This window comes from Sebastes umbrosus, chromosome 4 (genome assembly GCF_015220745.1).
Source record: "Sebastes umbrosus isolate fSebUmb1 chromosome 4, fSebUmb1.pri, whole genome shotgun sequence".
NCBI lineage: Eukaryota > Metazoa > Chordata > Actinopteri > Perciformes > Sebastidae > Sebastes > Sebastes umbrosus.
Window position 1 is genome coordinate 27,122,117 of NC_051272.1, and position 22,971 is coordinate 27,145,087.

Genomic DNA, 22,971 nt, shown 5'->3' on the forward strand with positions numbered 1-22,971 from the left:
AAAAAAAAGAAAAGACGGGGAGAAAATTGTAATGGATGATGATAAAGAGAGGAAAGAAGAGAAAAGTTAAAGTTATAACCAATCTAAAACAGTAACTGAAGAAAGAATATCATTGTTATGGCCAGAGTTCAAAGTCGACAACAACACACACCCCTCTCTCTCTTTCCAATTAAAACTTTAGTAAAGGAGAGCGGAGAGTAGAAAGGGAAGATACAGTCATCAACATTTTCTGCTTGTGCATCTTCTGCATGCATGTTATGCAGTCAGACAAAGATACCGACTGAGGAGTGATTTCTTTGTCTCACACACGCACGCACGCACGCACGCACGCACGCACGCACACACACACACACACACACACACACACCAACAAGAAACAGTGGCGGTGTTGGTTTGTAAAGTGGTTCCTGTTCAGAGAATTCTTTCCAACATTCACAATAAATAATCAGTTTAGGAAAACACAGAAATTGAGAGGGAAGGAGAACAAAATAATCAACAAACACACACAAACACACACAGCACAGAAACAAAATAATTAGGTCAGGAAAATAATCACACGTATCAAGTGGTGGTGCTTTATTGCCATTTCTCGTATGTATAAATACAACTTTCAATAAATTATCACAGCAGTGAGGGAGTTACAGCAGATGTATTTTACTTACAGTGCTCAGTAAAATACACTACACGCACACATTCATACATACTGTACACACACACACGCAAATACACAATAAACAGGTTTGTAGATTTGCTGTAAGTGATCTGTACAGTATAGAAAGGACGGTGGTTGGTATTGACAGAGGGGGGTTAAATGATTTTGAACGTTGGAGGGTTGAAGGCTGAAAAAGTTGCAGCAGTAAGGGTTGAGAGCATGATGAGAGCAAGGGCTCTCACCAGCTCATACTCGGCCTCCTTAGTTCTACACTAGTTCATTACGGTCCTGTGCCCTGCGGCTTCCTGAATCCTCTCCAAGTCCAGCAGTAGAGCGGGATCTCCCTGGCTCTGCAGAGGCTTTAGTGCTCATTTTATCGAGTGGAACATATTATAAGACTACCCAAAAGCATTTACAGGCAAAACTCTCCTTCTAAATTTGAAGCATAAATAACTCAGCAAAAAGACACCACAGGAGCTCCTTTATCTCTAACATGAGATCAAAATTAAGTCAAAATCGTTTGGCTGCCATTGTGGGATTTAAGAAGTTGTTTATGTTGCTAAGGCATTGAATTGGCACATGGTGCTAACATTTCTTTTGTGCCACCACCTGCTGCCCAGATCAACTAGGACCTTTGTTACCTGAATGAACCACTGATTGTATTATTCACGTAAGACCCATTCACGTAAAAAAAACAAAACACTATTACCCATAAACACTCTCTAGCATGAAGTCAGACTACATTACCCACAAATATCTTCGGGGAGTAGGAACAGGAGTTTATCGTTGGGACTGAAACAGGACATAAACTGTTACCCACTATACTCTCAGCCTCGCCCGCTGATGTCACTTCTCCATCTGTCGTTTTAGAGCTATTATAGAGTGCTGCAGGGATGACGTGTTTTTGTAGGCCAACCAGGGAGTTAGCATCGCCCTGGGTTCCCTTGACAAAACGTCAATGGGATTTTTCAATAAAGCATCTTTGAAATTTAATTGAGAGAGAGGTGATGTGATGTGAGACACATTGGCTCTTGTAGGACTACAATTTTCTAATTTTATGTCTGCCCTCATCAATGAAATGAGAGTTCAGTTTACCAAAGATGCAAGTAGAGTCCTTAATCAAACTTCTCTCCTCCAATCTAATTTTACACATTTATACCATAACTCATGTCAAAGAAAAGGTGGTTGTGGTTACTTTTAATGCACAGCGGGAATGTTTTGGTCCATTTACTAAATATCCTGGTATACAATACCTGCATTTAAAATGGCTAAATGCACAGCGAAATCAATTCATCCCAATGGAACCACAACAATTAGTGGACTCTCTCACAGAGGCCGAGTAAAAAAAAAAAAACGTGTCTAAGTTACATTTTGGTGAACTTTGACACAAAAATTATGTTTCAGGTGTCTGCAAGGTGATTTCAATACTGCGTAAATTGAAGGTTAACCAAAGAAAATACTATGGTTTACTGTATGTTATGTGTAGCGATTGATTTAAACATGCAAAAGCACATTTATGGTCCTTTAAATTCACTTTCAACTGCATCTGATATGACACTGAATAATCTGTACAGCAGGAACATGGATACATCTTGCTCTGTGCACTGCCTGAGGTTAACACGGGCATGAAAGAAGATGGAAGACAAAGCTCCAACAGTACAGCATGCTGCTTTAGCCACCCCGAGGGCAAATCGAAATGTAGGCATGTCCTTTTAGCTGCATGTGAATTGAAGCTTGCTAACTTACTGTGGATGAAAATTTCACCAGCCCATTGTTCCACAGCGACATGTCTACTGCTGGCTACTCTCTAGGCTTTCAGGCATAAAAATAGGGACATTAATGTATATATAAAAAAAACCAAACTGATTTAGGCGGGGGGAGTCCTGCATTAAGTGAGAATGATGCTCAAATTATTCATACAACAAGTGCTGAATTAAACAGGTGTACAGTGGCAGGGCATTAGGGGGGCTAGAACATTACTCTAATTTAATTGTGCAAGGGCATAATTCTACTATGCAAGTGTAAGATAGTTTGTTTTGTCTTTTCTGTGAAGTGCATTTAAAATAACCCCCAAATTTAAGCACTAAGCACAGATACTCATCATATTGATGTGAAATATTTGTTTGGCTTCTATGCAAATTACAAATAAAACTGGTTTTCCCTGCACAATGTAACCGCTGAGTGAAATAAAGAAGTGAATTCATAGACATCTTTTATGTGGACTTATTTTTACATCATTTCAGGACAATACCTTTTGATGTTTCATGTACATTTAAAGTCATATCTCCAAAGGCGATGCAGTCGGATCATTTTACTTTCGCTTTCTATAATTAAAATGTTATAAATCGAAGGAGAAGATTATAAACCAAAAGCCTTCAGCAGCAGGCTTCATGTTTGGCAAAAGAACCAAAAAGCATCTGAGGCTCTTTGGTTGGATATGGTTGTATTATTTGGCACGGGCAAGTAAGGTGACATTTTGAAGTTTCATGGGTGCGTTTGTGTCTTCAGTGTGTGTGTATGCACATGTATGTGTGTTAAGGGCCTATGTGTGGAAAGGGTAGACAGGTGCCTTCTGGGTAATTAATCCACAGATACTGACTCCACCACACACAACCCCCCATGGGCTGATGTTGTCTCTCACACAATATATACAGGCACGCGCACGCACACACACACACCGACCCACAAACACACACCGACCCACACACACACACACTGACCTTTCCTGTACTATCAACAGACACACATGTAGGTAACTATATACAATCGTAAAACACACACAAATACACAGACAGATACACACACGATGCAGGCTGATCAACAGCCTTAGGCAGCTCTCTAATTAGGGAAAGTTGGCACAGATGTGGTAGGAAGAGCTGATGACATCATCTACCTGTTTTTTTAAAAAAATGGCAGCTTTGAGCAGCGGGTGAAGACACGCCCTCGTAGTTTCGAGTGTGGAGGGAAGAGTGGAATGAAGCAAATGCCCTGCTCATAAATAAATAACGCAACTCTCTACCTCTGTTTGCCAGAGAGCACTCGTACCAGTAAAGCAGAGTTCTGTTTCTATATTCTGCTGTAAACTGTTGCTTATAAAGAGAGAAGGGAGGAGCTGAGGATATTTTCCTGGTATTAAATGCATCTCTTTGGCTTTAATGTCAAGGCTCAAAATTTGAATTGTTCACACAAACTGCACACACCACTTTTCAGTTCAACTAAGCTGTGCACTACATCCAACCTCAACCCTACAGCAGCTCTGGGACGACTACTGTCCAGCAGAAATGGAACTCTGGAGCAGAAAGCAAAACATCGGGGCTGAAATAATAGTCACAAGGTTGACAGTCTAGTCCCAGCGGACTATATGTACTTACCAACACACAATCTTTCAAAGCCAACCTCTGGCTTTTTAAGGCAGATAGGTGTACAATAGGGATATTACACTGTACAACCCCACACAATGGATGCGGCCCCAGGGCCCCATAAAATCAATGCTTCCTTTGAAGCATTATCTGGGAACAGTCTGGTTGAGTCAGAACACTACCTCATGTAGCTTTTCATTTAAAGTGATTTTATAGTGGACCCATGAATGCTGTAATAGGAGAGCTCGGAAAATCAATCCTAAAATACGACCGGAGGTGACATCCACAGGGATGACGGATGATGGCAGAATAAATAGCAACTTCCTTGCTATAAATTCAAATAACTATATTTAAAGTAAAGGGGAAAACAAATTATACTGCTTACCTCTTCTAACTTTGATCAAAAGATTACATTACAAAGAGACAATTTTAATCACATCTTTCTATAGGTAACAAAAGCTAATTTACTCTCAAATGAAAAGCATCCAAGGCCAAAACACTGATGACGCTATTCATTTGCAACAAGGAAACACACAAATCAGTTCTGCTGAATGAACTCCTGCTGGGTAGTTTACAATAAAATGATAAGCAACCATCATCTCTATAAATAGATATTTGCATATGAATGCAGAATCTGTAGGCAACGGTACAAGATTTTGGCATTGGAAGCGTTCTGGTTTCTGTTTATAGTCCGAGTAGAATGGACCAATCACGTTTGAGCGGGCTTTGGTTGCATGCAGGTCTGTGTGAGAGAAAAGAAGCGGAACGCATTGGTCAAAATGCAATCTTGAAACCCACTGGCTGACGACGATTTTGTTTTTAATTAGCTAAAAATAAACTGTTAACTGAGTGTAAACTGGCTACTTGTGAAACAACCTGGTCGTAGATGTCATCTCTCAACTCCAACGCCATTATAGTGTCTCAAGTTGCTAATCGGACTGTAAACAATGAGCAGTGCACAGAGGAGTAAGTCTTGGCCCAGCTATCCGCTGGCTACAGTGGAACCCCAGAAATATTGGAGATTGCCCCCGGAGGCTTACCGTCGTCAGACCAATAGCCGATGGGTTCCGAGATCGCTCAAACCATGACCGACGCTGTACAGTTTTCGACAATATTACTGAAGTGCCAACGGCCATGTCTATGCTTTAAGTCAAATGACTCTACAAAATATAAATTAAATATATTTTTTTAATAATTTCAGTTTCTTCTTAAATGTGTATGTGATTATAACATTTTTCAAATTATGTATGGTATAATGGCATGAGTTTTTAATTGTAGAAAAATGAGACAAGCCTAGTCAAAATTGGAACAATCACTCATTGTGGGTGTTACCACAGTGTCTTTTTGTTACTACCACTAGGAGCTGCCAAGGTCAGAAATGTTCAAATTCTACACATACATAGGGACTTTAAGATCTGAACTAGTCAACATAAGTAACATCAATTTAAAATGCAGTAAAAAAAGAGAAATGTGACTTAGAACATTTTTGCTGTATGGACGCTGACGTGAGACGTGACAAGGCGAGATGAACGGATACTGTTATCAATTGGTCCTACTTGTTGAATCATTATGATTAGCAAGTTGTCACACTGTTTAATATGGAACTACAAAGTGGGCAATGAATAAGACATTATCATAACTAGACATATTATTATGACTAAATAAAAAACATAAAGACTACGATAAAATACAGAAAATAATACAATCTGAAATTATTTAATAAATAATTAAAACTAACAAATTACCATAACATGTTATTTTTTTAAGTATATTTTTATTTCAGTAACATGTATCTAATAATGGTGTAAAACCCTTTTTGCAGGGGACTAGTATTACCTGGGGACCTCTAGTCATGTAATAATTAAAGAGGTCGTCTGTGATCTTAATCCCATGTGAACCGGCCATGTCCGTAATTTGCCAAGTAAAGATTCCACCTACTAAATTACCTATCATATTTCGCCAAACACAGAGGTCATGTGATAATATTAGTCCTGTGCGAATCTGCATCTCTGTGATTTGGGGGCCAATTTATTTTTTCCAAGATGTTTTTGTTTTCTCTGCTTTTTTCCGGATTGTTACGCAGAGCCTCGACATCATATCCGGGGGATAATGTCAAACATTTTTAGTAAACTACAGACTTTGTTCATCCCGTGCAAATGCGCCGCACAAAACACAAACAACATAAAGAAGGAGGTGTGCACAAAAGCTATTTTGCAAAAATATATAGAAATGCATTTTTGTTTTGCTGATGATTAGTAAACTGGACATAACCTTGTCGACAGTTTAATATCTCATGCTCATCTTTCTGACGTAAACTGAGAGTGAACTGAATTTGACCCTGACTAGTTAAAAAAACATACTAATATATTCACTTTCACATTGGCACTTCATGTGATTGAGGCACGAGAGGAGTGACAGCTCAAATTTATTTGAAAATGATTAGAAATATTTTGGGATAAAGGAGTGATTCACATTATACCAGTTAGGTGAACCCCTACGATGGCTCTAGTTAATTAGTAATCAGTCTAGTAAGGCACTACTGCATGTACAAACAAGTCTCAGGAACCTTGCATCCCTGGAGAGTCGACTGTAGGTATTGTGCAACATTTCTGCAGCACACCAGCAAAATATTTGGTGTCTCGGTACGATTAAATGCACAAAGTTACTGGAATTTGCCGTTAGTTCTTCTTTAGGAGGAACTGAGAAACGCAAATACATTAAAAGAAGTCTCAACCAACTAACCAACCAACCACTCAACCAATCAATTCATTCTTACGGTAAAGCAGTATGGCACCATCACGAACACAGCCCAAACCCCTTATTTGACTGATGACATCACTGATATGGGCCACATATCCTATGCGGTACAAACTGGTAGGTAAACACAAGTCACACGTCCTTCATCCATTGGCTAACATTTAACAGAATCATCAGTAGAGGCCACAACCCCGCAGGTTATTTGCTATGATGACATCAGTGACAGCATCAAAGACAAACTGGATGTTGTTGGTGTCTGTAGCGCAGGTCACATGGGAGTAGACCTCTTTGCTGGGCGACTTGTTCTTGCTCTCGTACTGAGACTTAATGTGGTCTATTCCGTCCAAGTAAGTGTCTGGACCTGAGGAGAGAGGCACATAGAGAGAGAGGTTAAAAAGAGTGGGAGTTAAGTGGAGGCTTAAAAGCTGTATATATCAGTGGGCTATCCTACATTTCCTGTATCAGCACTATTTTCTGATATTTTATGAAAACATAACCTTTGGCTCTCTAGCTCAGCACACATTCTGCTGAGGTGTACGGAGGGCTGTGCTTACTGCTAGCCAAGCTGTAATAAATATGATACATGGACAACTTTTTCAGACAAAATGGAAAGGTGACAAATGAAATGCGATGGAAAATGTTATGTCTTGGTATTGTTGGCAAAGTCTGCCAGTTTCTGAGTACTGCCAATTTATCAAAGTCTTTATACAGCAACAGAACAAGACTGACAGATGTGAGGTCTTAGAAGCGAAAGGTTGGAACTATTGCTCGTATTGTATACTGATTCATTTTACAGCAGTGCCAAATCTAATGTATGACCTTTCAGTTCAAGTCCATTATAAACTGTGAGAGTTAGTTCTGCTTGTAATGCAAGCACTTGCCATGCAGTGGATTCAATCAAGAGCTTTAATTTGTTGTAACGCTGTTGGAATGAGTCCGATCTCAGTGGAGTAATTTTTGCTCAAAGTGTCACTAACATCTACTTGGCTCTCAGCCATCAGCGGCACTGTGGTTTGTCTGTCTGCTTCAGCGGCGGCTTCATCAGAAAAGGCTCGAAGTCTGGCCATGTAAAAGGATGAAGAGAAGAAGAGGAGGAGGAGAGGAAACAGGTTTGGAATCCTAATTCTCTCTTTCTCACAGTCTCTGTGTTTTGGTCTCTCTCCATGTTGCTTTCCCACAGTCTTGCTTTGTCTATTTTTTTCTCACACTCTGGCTTTCTCACGTTGTTTCCCCCTGTGTTGTCTTATCTCTCATTTTCTCTTGTAGCTAACACACCATAGCTCCTCTCCTTTGGACTCCTGGTAACACGCCTGATTTCATTCACTACTTCTCTGACTCTCATCTTTGTTTTGTTCCAGAGTCTGAGCTCTATGTCTGCTCTTTCCTGTTGCCTTCAATCTTCCATTTCCCTTTCTGTCTATTTGTGCTCCTCTCCATTCATCCTTCTTCAGACAACCTTTTGTTTGCAGTATAACTTTCATCAGAACAATTGTACTTTCTACACACAACTGTGCTCTTTTGCACTCTATGAATATGCTGCCAAATGCACCTTATTCATCGCTCCCCTCAAATTTCTTTCACAAGGCTGATAAGACATATTTTACTTAAATATGCAGAGAACTGTTGCTGCTAATATAAAGGCTGGGGTTTGCTATGAAGTTAATACATACACAGTGATTGATTTAGCCAGCTGGTTTGTGTTTGTTAATTCAATGTAGGGCTGGGAAATATATATACATCAATTAGATATTATTTGTGTTTTTGCACCATGTGTAAAATGTTTACATTGTAAAAATCTAGGTATTACAACGTGCACATAAAGATGACTTTTAGCCAGAAATGAATGTAGATGATAGCTGATTACATTAGCAGTCTTGAGTCTTGACAGTCCTGTAAACTGTGAGATGAATAGTTACATAATATTATACAACGCTGAAGTTTCCTGGACTGTCATGACTCCGGGTGGTGAGCTGGATCTGGATATTTTATAGTGAATCTAATGGACACATCTATGAGAGAGATGGACTGAAGACTCCACACACTAATATGAGTGTTTGATTTGGTTTGGTTTGTTGATGAAGCATTATCTCATTATTAAATGTAACTGATTATGAATGTAGATGTCTGCACTCTTCTTATATGAAGCAACTGGTGCTGACAGTCCTTAACCAGCCCTGATTCAACATAAAAATAAAACTACAGGAGGTGCAAATACTAGATTTGTGACAATTAAAACTGTTATTTAAAAGGGAAAGAAAAACTAAGAAGTTGGAGAACGTGAGGTCTAGGGCAGGGGTGCCCAAACTTTTTCCCTTGGAGGGCCGAAACCTGAACTTAATGGTGGGCCATGGGCCAAAAGCATACACCTACTGTATTATATTGTTAAGATGCAAAATGGTACTAGGTTTCCTTAAGTTTCCCTAATTGAATATTCTTTTAGCTTTTACATAGTTAACACTTTAAAACCCCCCTGCTGAATACAATTGGGCTCATTTCCAGTTGTACACAATTTCTACAATTCCAAGACGACAGTATGTAGAAATAGTCAAATACACCATTTTACAATAGGTGAAAATAATACCTCATTCAAAAAACTGCATGTTTTTTTGCCCCAGACTGCATGGGATTAGCATAAAGTGGGCATGTCTGTAAAGGGGAGACTCGTGGGTACCCATAAAACCCATTTTCAGTCACATATCTTGAGGTCAGAGGTCAAGGGACCCCTTTGAAAATGGCATTGCCAGTTTTTCCTCATCAAAATTTAGCTTTAGCAAACTTTGGAGCCTCTTTCCCGGCAAGCTAACATGACATGGTTTGTACGAATGGATTCTTTAGGTTCTCTTGTTTCATATGATGCCAGTATCTTCACTCTAGCTCTAAAACAGCCCGTTACAGCCTCCAAAAGACGGTAAAGTTGGTCTGGATAGCCGGACATCCTGCGGGTCTTTTAATTAAAATAACCTTATGGCCCCAGTTTGGGCAGCCCTGGTCTAGAGGCATGTATGACTCTGTGTAGAGAGTAATTCTATCCACAGATCACTGAGATCAGATAAAAACACTTCCATTTGAAGAAATATATTTTGAAAATGTTAATGTCATAAAATCTTTTTACTACTACTGGTGCTGGGTTTAGTGTTGAAATGCTTTGTCAATGACTCTTTGACCAACAACTTGTATGTCTTAAAGTTAGGACTATTTCTCTTTCCTTAATCGGCTACTCTTTTTTTGTTAATACTAGGTGGGGGAAGCTCTACCTCAGCGGTCACAGTGCCTCCCAGTGTCCATACAATTATAAAGCATACAGTATGAACTCGTCATGAGTATGGATATGTACCAGTGTACTCAGGGAAGCAGATAGACAGTGGTGACTTGATGATCTTGCTTTCAAAGATGTCTTTCTTGTTCAGGAAGAGGATGATGGAGGTGTCCTTAAACCACTTGTTGTTGCAGATGGAATCAAACAGCTTCATAGACTCGTGCATGCGGTTCTGTAGAAGAGACATTACCAAGGGTTAAATGGGGTTTAATCAACCAGACAAGCATACAGAATTTTTGCTCAGATGTGTTCAGAACACTCAAGTAGTCAAATCAAGAACACACATCCTGCATACACACCGTTGAAACACAAAGAGGAACTGGGTAAATAAAAATGAGAAAGCAGAACAGAAGAGTTCCTCTTGTCTACGGACACAGCATTTCCTGCTGCATGTCGTGTGTGTATTTGTGCATGTGTGTATATCAGCACATTAGTAACAGAAAAATGATTAGTAAGCTGGATGTTGCAGCTGAGTTAAACAAAGCCATGCACAGCTGTGATCGACTGCCTACTTTAACTGCAGTATGGAAACATGAATAAATCATAGCTTAAAGGTACCCTGTAGAGTTTCTGACCACTAGGGGCACTGCAGAGCGATGCTTTGAAAAGAAGGCCTCTGTATTGAGTGTATTAGGTATTCTGCAGCATGTGCTTAAGGACATAACCTGCTCACCAGGAGCAGATGTTTATGTAATCTGCAGGAGGCAGCAACAGTTTGTGGAGGTAATGAATTATAAAGGCTGCAGTGTACCAATGAAGGAAGAGAAGAAGCCAAAACAGGCCGATGTAAACAATGCTCATTTAAATTAGCTTTGCAAATGTTTTCTGAGGTCGAGAATTGAATATGTTTCTTAGGCTGGATACACACAATGTATTTTGGTGAGAAATGTTAAATGTAAACAAAATAAGAAACGGTGTTTACAATGAAAACTCCACAGGGTATATAATGAATAAATGCTACGGTAACACTTTATAATAACCCTCATTTATAAATGGTAAATTGATAGTTAATTAAGCGTAGTTAATGGACCAGAAACCAATTATTAACCATTGACAAAATATTAACTCTCTATCTAAATAATGTGTTTATTTACTTTACTTTTTTTTTAAAGTATTTTAACCATTTAACAAGATATTATAATCCCCAGTTCCAACTTTATAATAGCCATCCAAATAAGTTTTATAGACAGTTTACAAACCACTTATTAACTATTAACAAAGTGTTACAAATATCTATCTATGTCATGTTTATAAATGTTCTACAAACAATTTCTTAATGGTTTATACATCATTTCATGATCATTAACAAATACACACACACACACATATATATTTATATATATATATATATATATATATATATATAAATAATGGAACAATAAACTGTTCAGATAACATACATTTTTGCATTACTAATAATTGGTAATCATTAATTATCATTTCATTGTTTGTTGACAGTAAAATAACTATTAACTATGTTTAATTAACTATCGATTTACCATTTATAAATGGTTATTATAAAGTGTTACCAATGCAACATTAAAAAGAAGATTTAAGGCATAGATGTAAACACTGTTAAATTAGCATCTGAAATGCAGCTAAAACAAAGCATGAGAATTTTCAAAAACTATGATTAATACATTAAGTTAATTTTAGTATTTGATATACTTTTCATCATTAGGCACTTTCTCGTGTTCGTAGATCATGGGATATTTGGCTCTCTAGATTGAGTCGTTAGCACCGGTAGAATGCTTTGTTAGCAAAAGAGCTTCATGAATCAGTCTACTTTGACTAATTCTCATCAGAATCCACTGTTCTGTTTGCTAATGAAATCTGTTCAAGGAGAAAAGCAAACTAACTGTTGTCATTACTTTTTAGTAACACTAATCAGTCAAGAAACCTCTATACTGCATATGAAAGTGCTTAGTGATGAAAACATATAAGACTTGAATTAAATTGAATTGAATTGAATTGAATTGAAAGCAGTTTCTCTCTGTTCATGAACCCGTATTGCCAAGGTAAGGACAGGGGAGGGAAGAAAAGGTAAGGCCCATCAACCAATCAGAATAGAGGAAACTAGAAATGTGTCATATTACTCTACAGTAGATAGCCTCACACACAATAGAATGACGGAAGAAAGGGGGTTTAATTAGTTGTATAAATAACAAAGTGATCAGATAGATACATAGGTAGATAGGTAGATAGATAGATAGATAGATAGATAGATAGATAGATAGATAGATAGATAGATAGATAGATAGATAGGTAGCATTTGAGTAAGTGAAAACAAAGCTGTGCAAAAGAGACACAGAGACAATTCAATTCCACGGTTCACAAACAGAAAGAGGCACTGCTTTCAACTCATGGTAAGTGCATCAACCTATCGGGAGGTTTCATACCTGTCTGTGGGTGGAGCATCTGTAGAAGATCTGACTGCTGATTGGTTAGAGAGTACAGTCGATGGCGAGAGTGACAGGAGGAGTGGAAGGAGCCAGAGATGCTGCAGGACGGAGCTTAGAGCAGGAACAGAAAACGCAAGGGACCCGCTCACCCACCCATGTCCTACTGTCTTTATATAACACCTCCTCTACCCCAAACACATGTACAGCACACACATACACACACCCTAGTGCTGAAAAGAAAGTGTTTAGAGGCAGGAGGACAGGACTTTATCCAGACAGTGTTCACCCAGAGCAGTTGTCACTGTTTAGTCTGTGTGTGTGTTTTCACATAAACAAGACAGAGAGAGAGGCAGAGAAAAACACAATGCAAGCAGTTCTTCAATAGAAAGAAGGGAATTAAAAAGTGGAAGTAGTATGTGTTGCACTGCATGTGTGTGTATGTGTTTGTGTCCACACAGCACTTAGGTGTCAAAACCTTTAGTATGGGGACAGTGAGGTAGTCTTTTACTTCTTTATTGTCCTCTCAAAAGGACAAAATAACCCACAAATGAAATAAACAACTGGTTCTGTCACCTCATTATCAATATCATACCAGATACTGCAATTAATTCAGTTTCCTAAAAATAAAAAAAAAGCATTAGAAGTTTTAAAAAGTCTTTAATTTTATTATACAAGTCTTGAATATTTTCTCTTGTTGGCTATATAATTATAAAAGTTACAAAATGTTTCTGTATCTGACTGTCGGGAGACATTATACACCGATAAACTAAAAGTGTGATTGTTGCGACAGTGGATTGTGCATGCAGGTGGCGGTTTTGTCCCGTTTTTGAGGAGTTTAAGTCAGCACCATCAGAATTGTAGCAAACACTGTCGCTGCTACTAGTTACAGTAGCTAGGACGCTCGTCGACTCATAATGGGCAAGTGTCAATTTTAGCAAACACTTAAATAAATGAATTGGTTCATACATCCATTAATTTTATGCCCCTAATCCAGGTCCAGGTCACATTAATTCAATAAATTATAGTATTGGGAATTATTGTTATATACTGCTGGGAAGTAGGCTCGCCGCGGTAGTCTGTGTTACCGATGTTTGGGCATACACTGATTACTTGGTGTCAAAGCGAAAAGCAGAAGCGCCTATTTGCCAATATTTTAGATTTAAACCCAATGCTATAAGGGAACCATAATGTTAATGAGGCAGCCATCGTGCGGGGGACAAAGTGGTCACAGCCAGTGTGTGTGGCGCAGCGGTACCAGGTGGAAACCTGTGGCCCTGCAGCGAAAGCTTGACCAGAGAGGCCAAGCAGACACACAGCCGTCCAACGTTAAAGTAAGAGCCTGCATATATTGACCGTCTTCTTTTCTTGTAAAATGTCCAGTGTAATCAGTAACACCGGTGTTTATTAACTGGTGGGAAAACTTCCTCAGCGTGACATCCCCACTGGGAAGTAGTGAAAAATGTGATATAATAATCAATAATTATATGCTATATTGTCCCTACTGGCTTTCCATCATACTTTGTATACAGTCATTTTAATGATGGCATTAAAATTTCTATGTGGTATTAAAAAACCCTCCAGAAAGCCTGAAATGCGTGAACAACGAAGGAATCGTTGGAGTTAGGGTGTCCTGATATGTTCAAAGTGCTGCCATATTTGTTTCAGGAAATCAATTTCTTTGTTTTACTTGAAAATATAAATGACTTCAAGGAATACACAGTAACCTCTTTCAGCCCACCAGGGGAAAATGTGTCACATGTCTTGACATACTGGAAATGACTATTTGGAACTGAAAAGATTGTTACATGTAAATGTAGGCTATGATTTTATGTAAAATAAAGCCTTTGAAGTAGGCCTGATAATAATAATAATTAATAATAAACATACAGTATTAATTGCATATGCATTATTTTACTTTGTAAGAGGCTGGTATACTAAGAACTTAAGGCGTTAAAGGAAAAATCCACCTTTAGATACTCTTAATGCCTGTCGAGACAGGATTAGTATTACGGGAAAAAGCTGGTATTCTAATTCAATTCATGGCGTGAGTGACTTTAATGAACTTACCAAAAGTGATATACAGTATGTATTACTTCATCATTCTCATTACTGAGGCGGAGGTCTTATCTTTTCTGTCTGATTGTAGAAGAAAATCTTCACTGCACACTACCTTTACTTTCTGAATCACATGCCATGAATGTGTCTGGTAGCAGAACTGACAAGAGGATGTGGGCGCTCGCTGAAAAAACATTCAGTAATTATAACTCCCACGCTAGTGTTTGTTCTGATCAACATTATGCATTATTATTGAAGTGCACTGTCTCACAGATGAAAAAAACTAACAATTAACAGACCTGCTATTACTGTTGTCTGAACAGATATAAATCTGGATTATTTAATGCAGCACCTTGACTTTTGTTTGTAATCGTGATTGGTAATTTTCTTTTTTTGGTAAACCCATTTTGCCCCAAATTATGTAATTATATATTCGCCTATTTGAACTTGTATTTTAGCTGTAGGCTGTGTTGGTGGAATGATAACAGTAGCCGCAATGTCATGATTTAACAGTCCAGAGTTTAGAAATACGCCATTGCTCTTTGATGTTTAGGGACAGAAATTATGTTTACTATTAATGTTGTATATAGCGGAGACATTTTCTGCTATCAAATACGATTGCAGCTGTACTCAAATCATCCCCGTGACCTTACATCGCCTACATTTCGACAGGTAGTGCAAGAACAACAACAAAAAAAAACACTACGCACCAATTAAATGGACTCATATGCAACACACACACAATAAAAGCTGTTTGTGAGTGTGTTTTATGATGAATATTTCCTCTCTTCAACTGACGTTCTTCTGGTGCTCCCAGCTCAGAGGGAGACTTGATGACATCTGCATAAATAGAGCAGCCACTGAGCACAATTTCCCAGCCTGGAATCCTCCGAGGATACACTTCAGGCTTTATAAATAGCAGTGAGCAGCGTGCATTCAAATCAGCTTATTTGTTTTAGGTTACATACGTTGTCTCTACAGCCGCATGGGAGGCGTGTGGCCTTTTGTTGAGGAAACACTGAGCTATTCCATTGTAACTGTGTTTTACGTTGCCCAGAGCCTCACTTTAACCAAATAACAGATAGGTCTACATAAGTCTTTTGTTACCACTCCAGAGCCCTTAAAATACTCGCACATTGACAGTATCTCAGTATGAAAAAATGGTAGTAAATACAAATTTAAAGGTTTTAATTTACCAACACAGTATATATTGGTAATACAGTATGTTCTATGCTCACCTGATTTCTGAGGTTGTCAAAATTGGATTTGCTCATATATAACTAAAATCATAATAACACACTTACTGAATAATTTATACAAAAGTCTGTATAAAAAACAATTTCAAAAGATCTATATTTTTTGCTTGCTCAGTTTGAATAAAGTGTTTCAGTATACATAAATTCAAGGAATTGTAATTTTTTTAGGGTGATGACGTCAGTGTGCTCAGCCTTTCCTAGATACAAGTAGGGGGGCTTAAAAAAAAACAGTTTGGGAACCACTGCTCTATATCATATTATAATTCTGCACCATTTTTAATTTAGCATTCAACTTCTTAAAAGTAAAGTAAGTAAAGAGAGTACAGGCATCGCAAATACTTCATGGGTGATTTCTACACCGACTGTATATCTCAGAATCTACAGACAGCATAATTTGCCTTTACAGCGATATCCGTGAGATGCCTTACATGTCATTCCCATTATTTAAAACAGGTAATTTGCTTTGGCGAGAAAGCAACTTGTTTTGCAGTACCAATTCCGTAAAGAATGATTTGCATAGAAAAAAAGGCACATATATTCCACTGTATCTCCCCTCCTGTTTTGCATTGTTTGAGACGGAGCACTGTTGGTAAACAAACAAGTCCACCAAGTATTTTGAATGTGGCCTTCGGCGGTATTCTGTTGATTTATTTACATTTTAGGGTGTGATATCGGAGGATGGTGCACCAAACGGAGATCCAGAGGAAACACCATGGAATTCCATAGAAATTCACGTTGTGTTCTGGTCATATGGGAAATACAAAGGCAGGCGATTGCTGCTTCAGTGTTATTAAATAACACTAGGTATTTAGATGGATGCAAAATGAGAGCAAAAAAGAAAGCAGATATGTTTGACTGTGAGTCTGTGAATCCTAAAACATTCTGAAAAGCCTATGAAATGCAAATATAAACATGTTAAGACTTTTATGCCTTAATTTATTTAGCAGCTCATCAAAGAGCACCACAGACATTCATCCCTCCCTGTCTCAAGCTTTTACACAGGCCGCGTGTTTAATGTCAGCTTAAACAGTTTCTACATATAGAACAAGCATATACTCTATCTTTATACTAGCTGTTATATAGCCAGTGTCACAATGTATTAGGGGACTATTACCCATGTTGGCGCACATCCTGAAGGTTTGAAATAACGCTACTGATGCTATTTGATATGGTTTCCTTTAAAAGGTGTGTTCCAATATTTATAAATGGGTCAGAAGGCCACAAAGTGACAGAGAAAAAGCATTAGTGAGACAGGGCTAGAGAGAGAGGGTGAGAGAGAATATACTCATGTGAACATCTGTCCTTACCGTGGTCTCGTCCTCATGCAGCACCTGGTCGTATCCGCTGAGCGCCACGCAGAAAATGATAGCTGTGACATCCTCAAAACAGTGGATCCACTTCTTCCTCTCCGACCTCTGACCTCCCACATCAAACAGCCTGATGGACAGAGAGGCAGACGTGAATAAATACGTGTGTACGTGTCTTGGCAGCCAGTCCATTTATAAACTGGGCCTTTTTCTGTTTTTCTGTCCCTCTCCCTTGTGCTTAAAGTGGTTCTATTGCTTGCAATGATCTGATATTGTAAACAACTGACTTATTGTTGCTATACCTTGCTAAGTATGCTTCATAAGTCATACGTTTTCACACTTTTATTTCATTTTCTGTGTTTGAAAAGCTAAATCAGTCCCTCAATAGGATACAAGCTCTAGTCAGAACAAATTTGTAGTGGGCGAAATCATGATGTGTTCAAATGCAATCTTGTAAAATGCAGTTTTTGGCGAGAAAATTTAATAAATACAGTTGTTTGAGGGAGATGTTTTCACTGCAATATAAAAAAAGATATTAGAGAGGGAATTATGACCTGTTTAACTTCCTAACAACACATCTAAGCAACTACCTATGCCAAGAATGTATTTTAATCAAAGCAAGTGTTTAAAAGGTACAGTGTGAAGGATTTTGCAGCATCTAGTGGTGTGGTTGCAGCTTGCAACCAACTGAGCACACCTCCGCTCACTCCTCCCTTTCCAAGACTGTGGTATCATGAGCTGCCCGGTGCAAAACCGTGGTAACGGCTTTCCCCTCATTCAGAGGCCATCCTAACCATAATAACAATACTTTAGGAGCAATGGAAGTCAGAAGGCAGCTAGCGGTATATCACGGTTTTGCACCCTGCGGCCCATGTTACCATGTTTGAATAGTGTGTTTTTATGCAAATAAGGATAACATTTCGAATTTACACTGACTAGACTAGACTGGACTATAGAGTCTAAAGTATAAACGACGTGGAATCTCATGAATTCTAGCAGTTTTCATCTTATTGTAAATTGTATCCTTTGGATGTATCGTTGATGTGTGGTATCACTGTGTATGTGCTCAGTAATGCCTTGAATGTACGAAATATTTTTATGAAAACCTTTATTTTCCATGTACTGTCTGTCTGAATATGCCTGTATTTACCCTCAGTCTGAAACGCTCCGTTTTAGTGCATTTCAACAGAATTGTGTTGCTAGACTAGGCGTTGCTGTCATTCACATACACTGCAACCGTAACTAAACTGGGACACATTTAGAAAGTTTGCAAACATTTAAAACTGCAAAATGCTCTATATATAGATAGCATAAGTACAGTTGTGACATCACAACTGTAAGAAATCCTGACAGCTTGTTTAAAGGCACAGTTTCTGAATTCAGGCTGGGTGTATTTCTCCATGGAGTGGGCGTTTGGATACTTTCACAGTATTTATATAGCACTTAAACCTGCTTTATAATAAAAAAAAGACGTCTTTTACAATGTGGGACCTTTAAGGTACAGGATGTTCAGATAGGATATACTGGTCTGTGAGTGCTGGGTTTACTACAGATCTTTTATAGAGTGGGAACAGTAAAAACACCACAACTTAGTGTCTTGCCACGTCAAACCATGACACGTGACCTTCTGAGGAATACGGTAAAGCTGAAACTGCCAAGCAACAGAACAAGTATACTAGATTATCAAGAAAGAAATAGCTCATAAACTGTTTATGTGAGACCAAATGAAAGTAAGTAATTCACCTCATGTCTCCATAAGCTTGGAATGACCACTGTCGTGTATAAGTTGTATTTTTGTGCTTGTTAGAGTACACTAGACAAACCGCTACCAGAGAGGAGTGAATCCAAAGTGAAGTGAACCCAGTTCCACATGTGATGGGTATAATGGTAGGTAGGATGATGGGTTACACCCAGTGCAGGAACACTGTAGTCTCCCACACACTGCCTGACTGCCAGTAATAGCAATTGAGCTGACAATATTTAGGCTTCTCGACAAAACACACCCAGCAGCACACCGCCTACTCAAATGCAAGAGCAACAGGAGAAAACATCACTCAGTAGAACTAATGTTTCTCTGCATGTTTAAATTGTGCGCCTATGTATCTGAACACATAATAAATATAGTACGTGTGTGTGTGTGTGAGAAAGATTGGGACAGAAAATGCAACAACAAACATCAGTTGAAGTGTGATGGTGCATCCATCCAGAAAAATAATTGGTGTCTACAGTTTATTAACCTCTCCGCTCTGTGTGCCTATCAATACTTTCCATGTGTGTGTGTATGCACATGCACACAGGCAGAAGTATGGTTATTAAATTAGAGGTCAGAAAAAGCCTCCCCTCCTTTTCAGTCTTTCCTCTCCTCCTACCCTCCCAACACACCTCTTCTCTTCGCAATCATTCCCACAGCTCCTTGCTCTAATTGAATCAGATCTCGTTATAATGACAGACAATCACAGATATAGACACTCGTTTAAAGCATTTCATCTCATTAATTACAGACTGGAGTTCTTACTGTACTGTGCGCGTGGTTGAAGAGGAACAGACGGAGAGATGAATCAAAGGCAGTACTGGTGACAGTAAAAGAAATGTCAATGTCCTGAGTTAATACTGACCTGAAGTGGAGGTTTTTGAAGGTAAAGTGTGTCTCGACGATGCCCGTGGTCTTCACTCGGGTCCTCAGGATGTCCTGCTCTGTGGGCTGGTAGTCTGGCGCACCGATCCGGTCTAGGCTGTCTAGGTAGCTGCACACACACAAAGACAGGCACAACTGTAAATCAAAAGCGATCCACTTCTAGTTTAGCTATCGTAACAGGAGACACAGAAGGCCTGTCGAGCTTTGGATTTCTCCACATGCTGGAGTGGTGTACATGAGGCTGTAGTGGGATGTTCTGCATTTAAAGGGTTTGGAGAATTGCGTCTTTTTTTAGCCTTTCCTAGACTAAACTAGAATTACCACCTCACGGTTGTCTGCCTCCGCCAACCAGTTAAGTTGCAGTTTACATCCACGTCGGTCCAAAATGTCATCACTTCATCATTACATCCTGTTAAGACATTTGTGTGAAACTGAACATATGAATTCTTGAGTTATGGCCAAAAACAGGCTTTGTGAGGTCACAGTGACCTTGACCTTTGACCACCGAAATCCAATCAGTTCATCCTTGAGTCCAAGTGGATGATTGTTGCCAAATTTGTAGAAATCCCCTCAAGGCACTCTTGAGATATCACGAGAGTGGGATGTACTTGAGGTCACAGTGACTTCTGAGCACCAAAATCAAATCAGTTCATCCTTTAGTCTAAGTTGACGTTTGTGCCAAATTTGAAGAAATTTCCTCCAGCCATTCCTGAGATATTGTGTTCACAAGAAAGGACCGGACGTACGTACAGTATGTACGTACAGACAGACGGACAACCCAAAAACATAATGCATCCGACCACGGCTGTCGTCGGCGCGGAAGCAAACAAAAACATGAGCAAAAGTGCAGGGAATAGATTAACAGTGATGATCTGCTTACATAATTTGCTAATGTTAGTTAGTCCGGCTAACTATAGCTTATACCTACAGTAGACAAGAGTGTTACAAGACCAAGGAGCACATCATTAACAAGTGTTTGGGGTTACAGGTTATCACATTGACAGTGTGGAAGCTGGTCGTGGATGCTACTAGAGTTTAGGCTAATGTTAGCGTTCAGCTCTTATTCGATTTACGAAAGTTTACACTCCAGCTACCACGATACGCAAGATAGTGCTGTGTTTGCCAAATTCATCGGTTAGTCCTCGTCTTAAAAGCCTTTTCTCTTGTCACGTTAAAATTGGAAACAGACTTTTTGAAAATGAGCTAAATGGTGTAATGTTAGAACATAATAACTCTGTTATACACAGAGTCCACACCACAACTATAACGACAAAGACCGTGGCGAACGATATCCTTGGGATCATTTTCAGAGCGCCTAAAGAGTAAGTGTACAGTAGCAACGGTAATACTGTTACTGTTGTTCCTTATAATTGTTTTTCTCTTCCTTTGAAGTCGGCCACAAATCTACTAGTGGCTCTGTGCATCTCACCTTTTAGACTAAAGCTGCAAAGATTAATCGATTAGTTGTCAAATATTACATTAATCACCAATTTTGATAATCGATACATTTTTGTTTGTGTATTTTTTTAAGAAAGAAAAAGTCTAAATTCTCTGATTCCAGTTTCTTAAAAGGTGAATATTATCTGATTTCTTTACTCCTCTCTGACAGTAAACTGAATATCTTTGAGTTGTGGACAAAACAACACATTTCAGGACGTCATATTGGGCTTTGGGAAACACTGATCAACATTTTTCACCATTTTCTGACATTTTAAAGACCAAACTTATTGATTAATTGAGAAATGAATCGACACAAATCGACAATGAAAATAATTGTTAGTTGCAGACCTATTTTAGACTCATGAAGGCCTCAGTAGCTTGAAGGACAGTTTGCTGATCACACTGACAGAGTAGAAGTCTGACTAAATAAAAGGGATGCATTTGTTTTGCTGTAATCCACTTTGTGTTACAGTGTAATGATGTATGTCATGGCGCACGTGGGTGAAACAGAAAACATTACATAACAAGCAGAATGTGACAACCACCCACTGGATTACTGTCATTAATAATGATAGTAAAAGTGCTACTCTACTGACTACAGTAAGGTAACTGCCTAGCCCCAACAGGTTCTCTCTATGGGAGGTCAGAGGTCAGGGTGAGCTACAGATCAGTACTGTCAGAACAAGTAGAGGGCTTTTTCAGAGACATTTTCATGGTCTCCCATCAAATAATTGCGCATATTTCCCAGATTCCTACACATTAAATGAATAAATCTGCCCTAATTAGCAGATAAAATACATAAGGACGTTAAGTTACCATGTTGAGTGGCCACCTGGTGAGGAGTGAGAAAGTAAAGTGGGTGGGTGAGATGACTCAGTCGGTTCAGTTACGTAATGGAATATCCCTGGAAGTGGATATTTATCCTTTAATGTAGAAGTATAAATCAAATAATCCTTAATGATACATTTCAGAGATTCACCTCACAGCCCATGCAGGCAGCTCCCTGGCTGAGGGAGGATCATTACTGTATTAATCCACCCGACCATCAAGCAAAGAATAGGAGAGACTACAGTGAAGAAAGAGCTGTGGCTTCATTAGTTATTCACTTTGACAGCATGGCACACTGAGAATCTTTTATTCTGATTGGCTGCCAGGTTATGTTCTTTTAATGCTATATTCTTTGCCTATACTGACTTGCAGCTGTGCAATGCCCACCTTGGAGGGTATTATTCCTTCCATATTCCCTTCTGAAAACAGCTTCACTAAAACCAAGTGCAGAGTGAGGTCTGAGCGAGCAATACAAGCTATTGGTATTCTAAACATACAGAGATGGGCCGACAGATTGTCAGACAGAAAGAGAGCAGCAGAAGATATGAAGAGAAAATACATCCACATCATGCATCCATTTAGTGTAGGCTAATGGATGTAACGTTTTTATTTATAGATTGGTGAGAGTGTTGTTTCAGAGCTTTTATAAATGGATGATGAGCTACTTCCAAGAGAATGAGAAAAAGAGATAAAGGCTAGAGAGGGAGGGAGATATGGGCTGATGGTACACACACACGCCGCACACACATTGCTTGAGTGACAAGAACTATTGATTACACAGAAAGAAATATGGGTTAAAGCTTGGGGTGTGGAGAGGAAGTAGATAGGGAGAGCTGAAAGGATTAGAAGATAATCAAACACTATGAAATAAAAACTAAAACAAAATGAACAAATCATCACAAATGCCTACTAAAGCACATTTTATGGTGTTCAGTGCTTTTAATGTATACAGTGTTTCTAGAAA

At 38.9% G+C, this 22,971-nt stretch overlaps 1 protein-coding gene and 1 long non-coding RNA gene across 4 annotated transcripts in view; one reads left to right on the forward strand and one right to left on the reverse strand.

The window, feature by feature from the left end:
- gnao1a (guanine nucleotide binding protein (G protein), alpha activating activity polypeptide O, a) overlaps positions 1–22,971 on the reverse strand; it is a 113,166-nt gene that overhangs the window by 6,577 nt on the left and 83,618 nt on the right. For 2 of the 3 annotated variants that reach the window (XM_037766625.1, XM_037766627.1), the window contains exons 5-6: positions 19,720–19,848; positions 17,105–17,234 (exon numbers count right to left, since the gene is read on the reverse strand). In XM_037766625.1, the coding sequence (XP_037622553.1) occupies positions 17,105–17,234; positions 19,720–19,848 (259 nt within the window). Of the gene's footprint in view, positions 1–554; positions 7,130–10,102; positions 10,257–17,104; positions 17,235–19,719; positions 19,849–22,971 lie in introns of those variants that run through there. The other variant, XM_037766626.1, reaches the window with a different exon arrangement.
- On the forward strand, positions 8,165–14,445 carry LOC119486542. The gene is made up of 3 exons (XR_005206551.1): positions 8,165–9,676; positions 14,284–14,286; positions 14,434–14,445. It is a non-coding gene; the product is annotated as an uncharacterized LOC119486542 (long non-coding RNA).